The sequence below is a fragment of the Aethalodelphis obliquidens genome, unplaced genomic scaffold (assembly GCF_003676395.1).
Source record: "Aethalodelphis obliquidens isolate GAN/ISIS:26980383/991018 unplaced genomic scaffold, ASM367639v1 scaffold28, whole genome shotgun sequence".
NCBI lineage: Eukaryota > Metazoa > Chordata > Mammalia > Artiodactyla > Delphinidae > Aethalodelphis > Aethalodelphis obliquidens.
The window spans coordinates 17930944-17944670 of NW_020837972.1; the positions used below are offsets into that span (position 1 = coordinate 17930944).

General features: G+C 50.6%; 1 protein-coding gene across 2 annotated transcripts in view; it reads right to left on the reverse strand.

The window, feature by feature from the left end:
• The window catches only part of RILPL1 (Rab interacting lysosomal protein like 1), a 44358-nt gene that overhangs the window by 852 nt on the left and 29779 nt on the right, over nucleotides 1–13727 (reverse strand). The window contains exons 5-7 of one of the 2 annotated variants that reach the window (XM_027125019.1): nucleotides 10278–10450; nucleotides 8274–8366; nucleotides 7–2104 (exon numbers count right to left, since the gene is read on the reverse strand). In XM_027125019.1, coding sequence (XP_026980820.1) covers nucleotides 1795–2104; nucleotides 8274–8366; nucleotides 10278–10450 — 576 coding nt within the window. In that variant the 3' untranslated portion in view covers nucleotides 7–1794. Of the gene's footprint in view, nucleotides 1–6; nucleotides 2105–8273; nucleotides 8367–10277; nucleotides 10451–13727 lie in introns of those variants that run through there. The other variant, XM_027125018.1, reaches the window with a different exon arrangement.

Here is a 13727-nt window from a genome sequence, read left to right on the forward strand (position 1 = left end):
TGAGAAAGGAAGGAAAGAAATAAGAGGCTGCCCTTGGCCATGCACGTCACAGTTTTTGCAATGCCAGCAGCAAACGTGAGGGAGCAAATCAACTCGAGGTGTGAAAGAAAAAGTTCGGGGTGCGGGTCAGAAAGCAGCAGGGCATTCTGCGTGTCATTGTCACAGTACCTTGGAGGTGACACAGTGTGAGCAGGGTGTGCACATAGGTGATGTATCTCCCGCCTTAAGCACTACTGAGGATTTCTTCTCATGACCAGTGGAAATAAAAAGCTACTGGAAACATACATTATGGGTTTCTTTACCTTAATGATGCACAGAAAGAAATACTTGAAAGCCATATGGTACGTAAGACGATTCGGATGTAAAGAGATGAATATTTTAAATTCAAGTAATTATTTCATGTGGATTGGGAAACTAGGTAAGTAGCACATCAAAGCCCAAATTTCATGGATATTACTACAGCTTAGGATGAGGGGAAAGTAGGCATTTAAGAAAAATGAGGCAATTAAAATATGTATTAAGGAATAGCATACACGGTTCTCTGATTAGATGAACATTATGAATATAGTATGTGAATGAAATTTGGGAAATATTAATTTGGACAAGTGACAAGAACTGATTTAATGGTGATTAAAACTGATTTAGTTTAAAGGTGAAAGCCTTTAGAAGTTATCACAGTAACTATCTACATAGCAACAGCTAAAGTAGACCAAGAGGTCTTTTCAAAACAGCTGTGACTATTGGTCATTGATCAATCTGAGTGAACCATCTGATTGACGCCTAAAAGATGAACGTAGAAATCTCAGGCCAAAAGCTGATCATGTGGCCCATTTAAAACAAAGTCAGCTTAAACTCCACCTAAACGGAGACTAGGACCCTGGCCGGTAGACCTGAGTTGGCCTATTTTGAGTGTTTCCCCAAAGCCCTCTCTAAGCTGCCAGCGGTCCTTCTGTACTCTCCGCCTCTAATTAAAGATTCTATTTTTACCAAGTTCCCCTACTCCTGAATTTTGGTTTCTGAACTTGGTAAGAAATATAGTAGCTCTGTTACGTTTTCCAGGGGCAGGAATAGGAAGGAACCCCTGAAGAAGTCAAAGCTTCAGATCAACTATTTTTAGTTCCCTCTGTCCATTTACCTATTCGTTTTTTGGTTTGTTTTTGTTTTTTAGTGCTGTGGCCTATGGAGTTCAGTTTTAATCACATCTGAGTGAAAATGATTTTCCTATTCTGTGGTTACTGGATCCTACAATAACTTCCTAGCAGAAATAAAGTGGTCTTTCATTGCAAAGCTGGGGCAAGCCAAGTTTGTCTAGAGAAATTCTCCCTACCAGCTAAAGTCTCTTTTTTTCTGCAACCAATACGTGTACTGGCAAATGAAGGCATTCTTCTCATTCTGGGTTATTCGTGAGCTCTTTCCATAGGGTAATCAAAGCAATTAGCTGGCCAGAAAGACAGCAGCGCTCATCGCTGTTACATATCATGTCTACATGATTCAAGCAGGAAAGCCACTTGCCACTTCCTGTCCAAGGGGACACAGAAAGAATCAAGACAAAAGTCTCCTCCTCTGCTTTTCCTGTTTTAACAAGATCAAATGGCTTGCTGACTATGGCTTGGCAAAACAAAGCGGTTTAGAAAGCCAGGGTGTGAAGACCAAAAACACAGCGTTAGTGTCACTTGGGGGAGCACGGGGATGGGTCATGGTGGGCATTGATTACTGACCCGTCACTTAAAGGACCTTCTTTACTGGATCATGGACAAGGTGGTTTTAGAATGGAAACAGAAAAGACAGAAAGAATTATTGGTGACAGAGCCGAGAGTTCCGAGGCTTCACTCGTGCATATGCAGCGTCATGAGCCGCACGTTTGAAATCGCACTCCACGCCCACTTCAAATGGGAACACGCAGGTGACGGCCATGCAGCTAAAGGGGCCAGAGGAGACAGGCCAGCCCCAGCAGTAGCTGCAGCAGACATTCCAAAGGCACAGCTCAAAAGGAAACCAGAAAAATGCAGTGCCTACGAGGGACACAAGTCGTCGGACAGGCTGCAGTGTGGGGTCATCTATTATCAGTCCGGCTGCTACCATGGGCATTATGGCTGTAAACATCCTGGTTAGAAAAGTACAGATAGACACAGAGAAGATAAAAACAGAGGCGGCATGAAAAAGAAACACACTCCACAGACAGGTCAGCCGAAGGGTTTGCTTATGGTTGATGTGGAATTAGGGCCCCCAGCGCCCCCCATTCATAGTTTGAAAAGTTCTAACTCCCAGGAGCTCAGAATGTCACCTTATTTATTTATTTATTGAATGTCACCTTATTTAGAAAGAGAATCCTTGTAGATGTAACTAGTTTTGGTGAGGTCATACCGGAGTAGGGCGGCCCTAATCCAATACAACTGGTGTCCTTATAAAAGGGGGAAATTTGGACATGGACACGCACACAGGAAGAAGGCCATGTGAAGATGGAGGCAGAGTTTGATGCTTCTACAAGTGAACAAAGGCCAAAGATTGTCAGCAAACCACTAGAAGCTCGGAGAGAGGCGTGGAGCAGATTCTCCCTCATGGCCCTCAGAAGGAATTGACCCTGCCAACACCTTGATCTTGGACTTGTAGCTTCTAGGAACTGTGAGACTATACATCTCTATTGTTTTTTGTATTTTTTTGGCCATGCCACTTGGCTTGTGGGATCTTAGTTCCCTGACCAGGGATTGAACCCGGGCCCTCGGCAGTGAAAGCGTGGCGTCCTAACCACTGGACCGCCAGGGAAGTCCCTATCTCTGTTGTTTAAGCCAACTCAGTTTTTGGTACAACAGCCCTAGCAAATGGATACAGCGTGTGATAACCACATAGGGAAGGGTGGCCTCAAGGGCTGAAAACGCAGGCCTGGGTGTGGGGAAGGAAGTGTCAAAACCTGCCGTGGGATTACTCTTGGGTGTCTTCCAGCACGTCTCCCCCAGCTGCCATGAGCTGCAGGCTATGTGCCCTGAAGGCAGCCAGGGGAGACCCAGGAGAGAAGGTGAGGCAGCCAGGATGGGCCGGGCAGGAGACAGCCTGCATCGTCACCCGCCTGGTAAGTCAGAGCCGACAGTGAGTGCTCGTCGGTTCCTAGTCTGGCAAGGAAAATGAAGAAGAAACTCCAACCAAGCCTCCAGAACTGATTTTGAACAGCTCTGATTTCTCTTTTTTTTTTAAAGAGCTTGGCTGAGAAAAGATATAATCATCTCAAATGAGGTTTGAGAATTCTCTGCGTCTGGATCACCTTCGACGCAACTTCACAGACTAGCTGGGTGTTGGCACCTTGGCAAAACTACCTGGATGGCTTCTCAGAGACAACGAGAAGGGGTTCCATTTGGTAAATGAATGGGCCCAATCCCCAGGGGCCAGGCTAGCGGGTACCATTAGCTTTCCAGGGGCTCTAAGCCACAAGGTACTGCACCCAGCTCTACCAGGACCCCTCTCTAGCATAACACGGAGCCCCCAAAGACAAAGTCGTTGTTTGGGGGATGGCCCCAGATGTGTGGGGCGGGTATTTTGCCTGGACAGATGTTTGCCCACTGGAAAGTGCTGGACTTCCTTTGGGGCCCAATCAGGGGCCAAACTGATGCACCAGGGCCTTGGGACACCTGGGGTGTTCCGGCCGAGCTATTCTCTGTGCGTCTCGCTGGGATCATGGAACGGACGACCCCCTTCCCTCTCTATTCCAGGTGCCTTGCTGCAGGAGCCGCCTGCTCTAGAGGGACAGCCACTTCCATGAAAAAAGACTGGCTTGTTTTGGGCAAAAGTTGTCTCCTGGATACGATGTAGCTGGTTTCAAACTCCCCTGAGCCCCTGCCACCACCCCGCCCTGCGGCAAATTATTTCTGGAAGACTCAAACCAAATGAAGTTCTAACAGTGGCATTTCAGGCAGTGTGATGGGCGGCTGTAAAGAAGCTATTTCTGGGCTGCAGTGAGCAGGGTGGTGGGTAGGGGGACAGGGAGAGAATGCCCTGCTGTTGCTACCGTCGGATACTTGGGTGGCTGCCTGCTCGAGGCCAACCTTTCCAGTATGTGAGGCCAGTTGTTCTGATCGCAGCTTCCCTGGCTGTGCCTCTGCGCCCCCTGCCAGCTGCCTGCCTCTCAGGTCAGCCCCCCGCCCCTGCTCAGCAGCGAGCAGCTGTGTGTATACCTGTCAGCCCGGGATTGAGAGCCGGGCACCACACAAAGGGGGCTCTGGTGCCTGGTGTCCACTGGGGATGAGGCTGGAGCCACTCAGGCGCTCCCTCGTGACCTGCCCAGCCAGTGCCAACCCAGACTGGCCAGCAGCTGCTCAGTCACAAGCTATTCTTGGAAGGTTTTCTGGGCACACTGTTTTGACAGGCGGCAGGAGTTTCTGGTTCCCTTGACCAGTTCAGCCCAGAAATGTAGACTCTGGTGGCTCTGGCTGGTGGTGCATTTGAGAGATAAGGGAACTGGGCAGCCAGCCCACAGCTGGTGACTCGGGAAATGGGGTGAGGAAAAGGGGGGTGGGGAGGCTGAACGAGACAGCTGGGGCAAGCACTGTCTTGTCTTGGCCAGGAGGCAATCAAAAGGCATGGGTTCCAATCCCGACTTCGATCCATCCAGCAAGGTGATCGCAGTGAAGTCAGTGGGCTTCTCTGGGCCCCAGTTTCCTCATCTGAGAAATGGGGCTAATCCCAGCTCTGAATCTCTGACAGGGTGGAAGATACCCTAGTTCAAGTGCTCCAAGCCGGTGAAGCCCTTTCGAACCTCCATGGTAGCTACTGCTTACTTACTGGAGGGTGGGGAAAGGTGGTCGAGGGCGAGAAGCTGAGCTGGAGCACAGCTGTGAGCTGCGCTAAAGAGGCTGTGTGACTAATACTCCATAAAAGCAAGGACAAAGGGACCAGACAGACCCAGACGGGTGCCCGAGAGTGAAGGATGGAGAGGGAGACAGGCATGGAACCGTCTTAAGAACTGTCATTCCCTTGTCCCGGTCCCCAGGGAAGATCCATCCCTGCCCCAGGCTCTGAGCTCCTGGCCACACTGATGCAGCTTCCGGTCAGTGGCCGAGGTGGACAAAGTGACCAGTGTCCTGTCTGGGCTGGTCAAAAGCCTTCTGTGCCATCTGGATCTTCCACTTATCCCTTACAAGGCCGGGGCGGCCATGGGACTGGCCACCTGCACCCCGTGGACGAGAGATTCTGAATTCTCTCTCCCTCTCTGTCTCTGACTCCCAGATTCCATCTGCTTCTCCTGCTGGGCTCAGAACCCCAGGTCTTGCTGAGCAACCAGAGGCCAAACTGAAGGGGAGAAGGGTTTGAGAACAGGGCCCCAGGGTCCTTTCTGGAACAATCTGGAAAAGAAGACCAGACACCACAGCCTACTCGTGTGTGGGTAGAAGAACTAGTGGGAAAAACATTGTTGGTTAATTCTGACAACTTTCCTCTGGATTTTACCCAGTTTGAGATTTGCAAAAACCAACTCTTAAGTACCTGTTTCAGAGAAAGGGGGCTGGAGTGGAAAACTAGAAAGTCAGAACATCCTCGCTTCAGAAGGAAGTCTTAGAATTACATATGACTTGGAATTACAGTGCCAGAGATGCTGTAAACGCAGCACACTTGGAGCAGAGATGCTAGAAATGTCTGATTGTTAAAGGGAAGGAACTGCTGAAAGAAGAAGACAGATGCTGGTCTCTTGGTCTCACCCCTCCCTTAGCTAAGGGAGGAACTGTGTGGGCTCATGAACTTATTCTCAATTTCCCCAGGTTTCAACCCAAAGCATTTAAGGTCACTTCTGCTCATCCTTACATGCAAGTGGGGCTGGTGGACAGATCAGGGTCTAAGCGAAGTCAATCCCATTTCTTAGCAAGCACTGGGTGGGAAACCCTAACCAAGGATACTGAGTACATCATAGAATTGAGACCAAAGGGCTCCCTCTCCCCCAGGATGAGGCTACAGTGGACGCCGGTTACTTCCGTCTGCTCAGCAAACTGATCTTGCTTGGGGTCTGTCCTTCCCCAAATCCCTGTCCATGGGAACTGGATAGAGTTAAAGCTACTCTAAGTTTCAGGCGTGAGAATGAGACCCAGACCAGACCTATGGATGCACTGCCCACCATGTGGGGTGATCATGTGACCCAGTCAGAGCCAAGGAGACTCAATTCTGTGACTTCTGTGGGAGATTCTCTCCTCCCACTGGAGTTTCAGACAAGAAAGCAGAAGCCTGAGCTGATGGCGGCCATACTGCCACCCTGAGGGGACAGCACGCCCAAGAATACAGCCCACAAAAAGGAAAACAGGTTGAGGCAGACGGAACCAGGCAGAGCCCTGAGAACAAGACCTGGGTCCAGCTGAGCCTGAAGCCAGGATGACCTGAAAATCTCTCGTTGCTTGGCCAAGTTTTTCTTTCTTTAAATTACTTTGAGTTGCGTTTCAAGTGCCAGTGGGAGATTACAAACTAATACGTGGCCAACATGGTGTTGGGACCCAGAGGAAGCCTATCTGATTCCAAGCTTCACCCCCAGGAAACATTTATCCCTAACCAGAACTGGGGACCACAGCCCCTCCCAAATCCAGCGGATCTGCTTGACCGAGGGCCAAGCAAACAAGCAACGTGAAGCTGGCAGGAGAGGCTTGGAAAGGAGCCACGTGTTAATCCACACACTCCAGAGGGCGGCTAGCCTTTCCCAGGGCCCGGTATCTGAACAAGTCGCCCCCTTCTAAGAGCAGAGGGTCCAGCAGTTACACACATTTTGCGTTCCCTTCCTATCCCCCAACACCGTGGATCACGTCAATTCACAGGACAAGAAGTAGCCAAGAATTTCCAAACAAAAGTGGAATTTAAAGGTTGAGGCGGGGCTTCCCTGGTGGCGCAGTGGTTGAGAGTCCATCTGCCGATGCAGGGGACACGGGTTCGTGCCCCGGTCCGGGAAGACCCCACATGCCGCGGAGCGGCTGGGCCCGTGAGCCATGGCCGCTGAGCCTGCGCGTCCGGAGCCTGTGCTCCGCAACAGGAGAGGCCACAACAGTTAGAGGCCCGCGTACCACAAAAAAAAAAAAAAAAAAAAAAGGGCTGAGGCATCCGAGTAACACCCCAGTTCCTCTCCCCACACACCCCAGTTGGCTTTCCAACCCATGCCACTCGCCTTCACAAAGCTTCTACCAGGGTTTGGGGGGAAGAACCGAAGCCTCTTCTCTAAGAAGATGCAAGGCTGAGAGTCAGGAAGACCCTCTCAGGGGACAAAATGAGGCCCCAAGACAACTGGGAGCAGAAGGCCCTCCTGCAGAGTTTGAAACGTGGGCTCTGGGCCAGGCTGCCTGGGTTCGAACCCTGGCTCTGCCTCTTATTAGCTGTATGACCCTAGGCAGGTGATTGACTTTAGTGCCTCAGTTTCCTTAACTGTAAAATGGGGATGACAGTGCCCTCACCTCACAGGGCTATGGTGAGGACTCAGTGCCATTATCTGCAGGAACGGTACCCGGCAGATAGGTTCTTAGTAGATATTAGCACATAGCAGGATCTTACTAGATGTTAGCACATAGTAGGTTCTTACTAGATATTAGCTAACTAGACCAGAGCTTTAACCCTTTATCTGAAGGGCTACAGGGGTCAACGAACCTAAAACTGTTTGCAAGACTGTATGACTCCACCCTCACACCTCCCCCACCCCCACCGCCGCTGAAAGGGTCTGCAAACTCTCATTCAAATCTCAAAGGAGTCTTTTGATGCAAGGACTCCGAAGTATCTTTAAGTCTAGTTGAGGGCTAGGACTAGGCCGCTCTTTCTCTTGTGTGTCCCCCACAGCCACCAGGGCCCAGTGCTGCTTGTATATGCACCAATGAATACTTAATGGAGAGACAGATGGACAGGTGAAGTCATCACAGAAAAGCATATATGGGGTGGACCCGCGGCCATTCAGACACCTCGGAGCTGGGGTTTCAAGGCCTTAAGATGCGTGAACCTTTCCCACCATGCAGTATTTGCTGTCCTCAAAGACATGCCCCGACTGACACACTCAAGCAAGCCCAGGCCCCAGCCCTTTCCCACCCCCTAGGCCTTCCCCAAACCTTTCTGCCCAGGGACCCCCCCACAAGGAGGAACTCAGCCTTCAAAGTACAGAGGTGACTCTGCAGTCAAGGGCCAGGCCCAGCGTGCCCCGGGCTTAGGCTGAGCCCCGCGGGAGGTGGTTAGTAACAAGCCCAGCCCTGGAGCAGGTGCCCAGGAGAAGTGAGAGGCCGTGTGAGCCGCCAGCTCAGCCGCGAGCGAGCAGCCCCAGACGCCGGGAGCGCAGCACTTACAGTCGCTTGATCCCAGACTCCGGCTGGGGGGACATTCTCGGGTGGGTGACGGGTGGAGGTTGGGGTATTCGATTTTCCTCTTCCATTTCTTCACTGGAAGGAGTTGAGAGGTGTGAGATAAGAGTCAAAAATTCCATGAGAGCTGGAATATTCTCTCTGATGGTCTGGGAGGGCATGTACTTTTTCAGGGAGTGAAAATAAGGGACCCAGGAGGACAGCAATGGTGGCCTTTGCCCCATAGGCTCTCTGCCTCGGGGGCTGGCCTCTGGAATGGCCAGTTAAGAGGAAGGATCAGTCCTGGAGGCAACGGACACAGGTGCCTGCAGGCCCTTTGGCCCAGTTGGTCACATGTGAGAAATTTCAGGAAGGTACCCACATCTCTATTTTAAGTTTACTTTGGAGATTCTAGCCGAAAAGAATGGCTTCCTATTTTCTGTTCTTGCCAAATGCTTCCTTGTCTCCACACCTTTGTGGTTTATTCTGCCTAGAATATGCCACCCACAACATCTTCCATACCTGAAACGTACCCCCCTATCCTTTAGGGAAGGCCCAGTTCAAATGCCACCTCCTCCATGAAGCCTTCCTGATTTCCGCCCCATTCCCAAGCCAGAAGTGATTTCTCTCTTCTTTGAACAGCCAGTGCACACACTGTCATAAACCTTTCTTATGTGGCAGACTCACAGTGGGTTTTCAATAAAAATGTGTGGCACTGTATTTTCTCTGATGTCTTATCTTCCCTACTGGGGCAGGGACCACATCTGGTGCCTCTGTCCTTCCTTCCAGCTTTCCATTCAACAGGTAGCTGTTGTGCGTCTACTCTGAGCTAAGCTGCATCCTAAGTGCAGGGAACTTAGTCATGAACAAGACAAATAAGGTTTCTGGTCTCATGTTGTTGCAGTCTAATGCGGAAACAGACAATAAAACAAGCATGTTCATAAACAGGATAATGTGAGACGATGAAAAGAGCCATGAAGAAAGTAAAACTGGGTAAAGTGATAGACAGCGACTAGAACAGAGCGCTCCTTTGGAGGGTTGTTGATGGAGAAGGAAGGCCTCTCTCAGGAGGTGACATCTGACCCGAACCCTGAATGACCAGGAGCCAACCATGGGAAGAACCAAGGGGAATGTTTTCCCAGCTGCAAGAGCAGCATGTGCAAAGGTCTTGAGGTAGAACCGAGCGTGGTGTGTTTTGAGGAACCGATAGCAGGGTAGTGTGTACAAAGCGGAACAAGTGTGAGGTGGCATGGTATTAGATGGTGCTCTAAGCCAGGTGCAGTGCTGTCCACAGAACTTTCCACGAGGATGGAAATATTCTATATCTTCATTGTTCAATACAGTGGCCACTAGCCACACGTGTCAATGGAACGCTTGAAATGTGCTGAGTGCAACTGAGGCACTGAATTTTACATTTTACTTAAGTTTAACTCATTTAAATTTAAATAGCCACATGTGGCTAGTGGCTAGTGTATCAGACAGTGTGGCTCTAATATGTACAAGGAGTTCATTGGCCACGGATGGACTAAATGATCAAATATTAGGCTCTATCGCTCCACCATCTCTTATCTCTAATTCCAAAATCCAAAAGGCTCTAAAAACCAAAATTCGTTTTGTTTTCTTTTATTTTTGGTCATTCACTTGGTGGCAAAACCTGAAATGAAATCTCGTGAGGCTGTTTATAGTCTTTATTTATCCCATTTAGTAGGAATGTTCGTATCTTTTGCTGCAAAAATATTCACGTGTTTGACTTTGGGAAAGCTGCCCCAGAGCTCGCTGGCAGTATAAGGTAATAAGGTAATACAGTATACATAATATTCTTTTCTAACAGGAGTGCACCTGAGCCCGAGTTTCAGAAAGGAATTATGAGTCGGTATGTATGTGCTTCAGGCCAGAGATGGTCCCCACAACGAATACAGATGCAATCCTTGTCTTCCAGGTGTGAATTTGTCCCCAGACTCTGCACAACCTCAGAAAGGAGCCAGCCTGGGAGCTCCCAGGGGCACTCACCTCTTATAGTATGCCAGTTCCTCCTGCAACAAAAACACTTTGGACTTGAGCTCGTTCCTCTCGTGCAGCACGTCCCGCAGTTCCTGCAGTGTGAACCGGGGGCGGTTGGGGTCCTTGAGATCCATGGCCACCTTCTCTGCCTCGGAGACACACCCGTCTCCACCCAGCTCCATCTGGAGGAGGGCAGAGATGCTGCTAATGAATTCCTGGCCGCCGCCACCAGCACCCACTCCGCATCCTGCCGGAGCCCGAATTTCCCACCCTCCCAGGGCCTGAGCAGCTTGCTGAGGACGCTATTTTAAGAACTCGAGGGTGGCCTCTGCTCATGTTCTGTGCAGTCAGCATCCCTCGGGAGGCCAAAGCCAGCGGCCACCTGCGCATTGTTTGACTTCTCGATAGCCAGACCCGCAGTCCTGGCGCCTCCCCAGCTGACCCAGGGTTTTATGACAAATAACATGAAAAGGTGTCCGAGGAGAAGAAACCGTGTACTACCCAATGCTGCCACCCTCTTCAATCTGCCTGCTTTCCCTTTCCCGTGTTCTTGACTCATTTTCTAGCCAAGTGCATTGCTAATTTGGCCAAAGTTGTTGGAATCAGAGCCAATGCGCAATTCTCTATTCCTTTTCATTTGATATTAAGTCATATACAGTTTCCCATTTGTTACTGGCCTTCTGGTCAAGCCTGCTCCTCCCCAGTGGCTGTGAGCATCTTTTCACTGGAGTTTGGTGGAAGCCCTGGTTGGGGCGGGGGGGGTGGGTAACATCGCAGCCAATGTTCACACGCAGGGCATTTCTTTCTTTTCCACACAGGTCACACAGATGGATCCCAGCCTGTTAAATCACCCTGCTCCACACCCAAATCCCATCCTCCTGCCCTCTTCCACAGCAAGGAGCTTTTTAAAAAAAAACCATGATAAAATTCGCTTGACATAAAATTTCCATTTTCAAATGCGCAATGCAGTGGGTGGTGTTTAGGACATTCACAGTGCTGTGCAACTACCACCTCTACCTAGTTCCAAAACATTTTCCAGAGGAAACTCCACACCCATTAGCAGTCACTCCCCATCCACCACCCCCCCGCCCCGCAAGCCCCTGGCAACCACCATCTGCTTTCCATCTCTATGAATCTGCCTTTTCTGGACATTTCCTAGAAATGGAATCATATGATATGTGGCTTTTTGTGTCTGGCTTCTTTCACTCAGCATCATGTTTTCAAGGTTCATCCACATTGTAGCCTGTGTCAGTACTTCATTCCTCTTCATGGCTGAATAATATTCCACTGTGTGAAGAGACATTTTATTTATCCTTTTATCCACTGATGGACATTTGGGTTGTTTCCACCTTTTGGCTATTGGGAACAATGCTACCATGAACATCTGTGTATGAAGGTTTGTGTGAACACCTGTTTTCAGTTCTCTGGGGTACACACCTAGGAGTGGAACTGCTGGGTCATATGGTGACTCTATGTTTAACTTTTGGAGGAACTGCCAGTTTTCCACAGTGGCCGCCCCATTTTACATTCTTGCTAGCGGTGTAGGAGGGGTTTGACATTCTCCACATCCTTGCCAACATTTTTTTCTTTTTTGATAGCAAGGAAGTTTTTGCAAGCTTTCCAAGTCAGCTGGCCAAATCTGCAGGTGGCCCACACTCTCCAGGCAGTGTACTATTCCTGACACCCTTGAGCTGCCAATGTCTCGTGATCATCTAGAAGGAGTGGACAAAAGCTTAGGACAACAGTGGGAAAGCTCTGGAACAGGGGAAGGAGGGACTGAAATACAGAACTGCCCCCCGCCCCCACCCAAAAAAAAAATCCCACAGAAGCACAAGGAGAAAGGGACTCCCACCTAGATGGGCCAGGATGCTGAGGGACTCCAGAAGACAGAGCTGAGAGGCCTCCCATCCTGGGAGAGTCAGGGACGTGCTGTTCTGGGAAAGGACACTTGAAAGGAGACACCTCCCACCAGGGCAGATCAGGTGACAGAAGAGCCACCCGGCAGGTCAGCAGCTGAGCAGCAGGCAGCAGGGGAGGCGCCTCGTGGCAGCAGGAAACTGAAACCTGACACACGCCGCCCCCTCAGACCGGCTGGGCATCAGAGTGGGGCCTCTTTCCACCCACGAACTTGGGGAGGAAATGGTGGAGGATTTAACTTCCCGAGAAGGCACTCTAAGGCATCTGCTGATGCCACACCTTCGGGGGGCTGTGTCCTCAGGGTACGTCTTCAGTGTTTGACTCCCTCTGCAGAGCCTTGGGGGCTGCTCCTCGGACCACCTGATGGCCACACATTCAGATGGTGCCCCCTACCCAAGCTTCCTAGTGCAAATGCCTAGTATACAGCAGGCACTCACTAATGCCAGTTCCCTTCTCTTCCTCTGCCCAGGTTAATCACAGAGCATCCTCAGATGTCTAGTTTTTTTTTTTTTTTTTGCAGTGCGCGGGCCTCTCACTATTGTGGCCTCTCCCGTTGCGGAGCACAGGCTCCAGACGCACAGGCTCAGCGGCCATGGCTCACGGGCCCAGCCGCTCCGTGGCATGTGGGATCTTCCCGGACCAGGGCACGAACCCGTGTCCCCTGCATAGGCAGGTGGACTCTCAACCACTGCGCCACCAGGGAAGCCCGGATGTCTAGTATTTACTTAACATTACCGGGCATCAACTTTCTGCCTGCTGGTCACTGAGCTAATGAGACAAATAGGACAGTTGGTGGTGGAGGAAAGATACACACAAATTTACAAGGTAATATAATTAAAGAGGTACAGGCTCCGAGAAGGATCACGGAAGAGGTACTGCGGATGTGGTCTCTGTGCATGGGGTCTTGACGAACGTGTAGGAGTTCGCCAAGAACTCTGGGCCCACCCTGGCGGGGGCACCCTCCCCCATTTTGTTTGGCCTTCACTGTGTTCTAAAACTCTTTTGAATTAGTTGCCAATGGTTTTAGATCAGGAGATTTCACACTGAAGTTTGGGTCTGGGGCTTCCTTTTGGGAAAAAAAATTGGAAGACTGGGTCCCACTGGGTCCACATGGCAGCACTGGGCTGGTAAACGCATAGCAGCTGCTCCCTTTTACATGCTATTTCTGTGGCTGCCCAGTGCCCTCCCCTTTTTCCTTCCCTGCCTGTGGACTCCATAGGTGCTGGCGGCTGCAGACTCTAATCTCAGGCTCACACACTCCCTCCAGCCCCTCCCTCCCCAAACAACTCAGGCCCTGACATTCATTGGGCAAGTCCCCTGACTTTCGGCCTCTCTGGGAAGGGCTGGCTGAAGGGTCCACACGCCCCTCACTTTCCAAGGGGACTTTGGGCAAGCTGCTTGCTCCTCCCTGGGCCCTCGTTTCCCCATCTAGCCCTCAAACACCCAATAAGGACTTCCGTGGCGGTCCAGTGGTTAAGACTCCATGCTGCCAATGCAGGGGGCGCAGGTTCGATCCCTGGTCAGGGAACTAAGATCCCACAT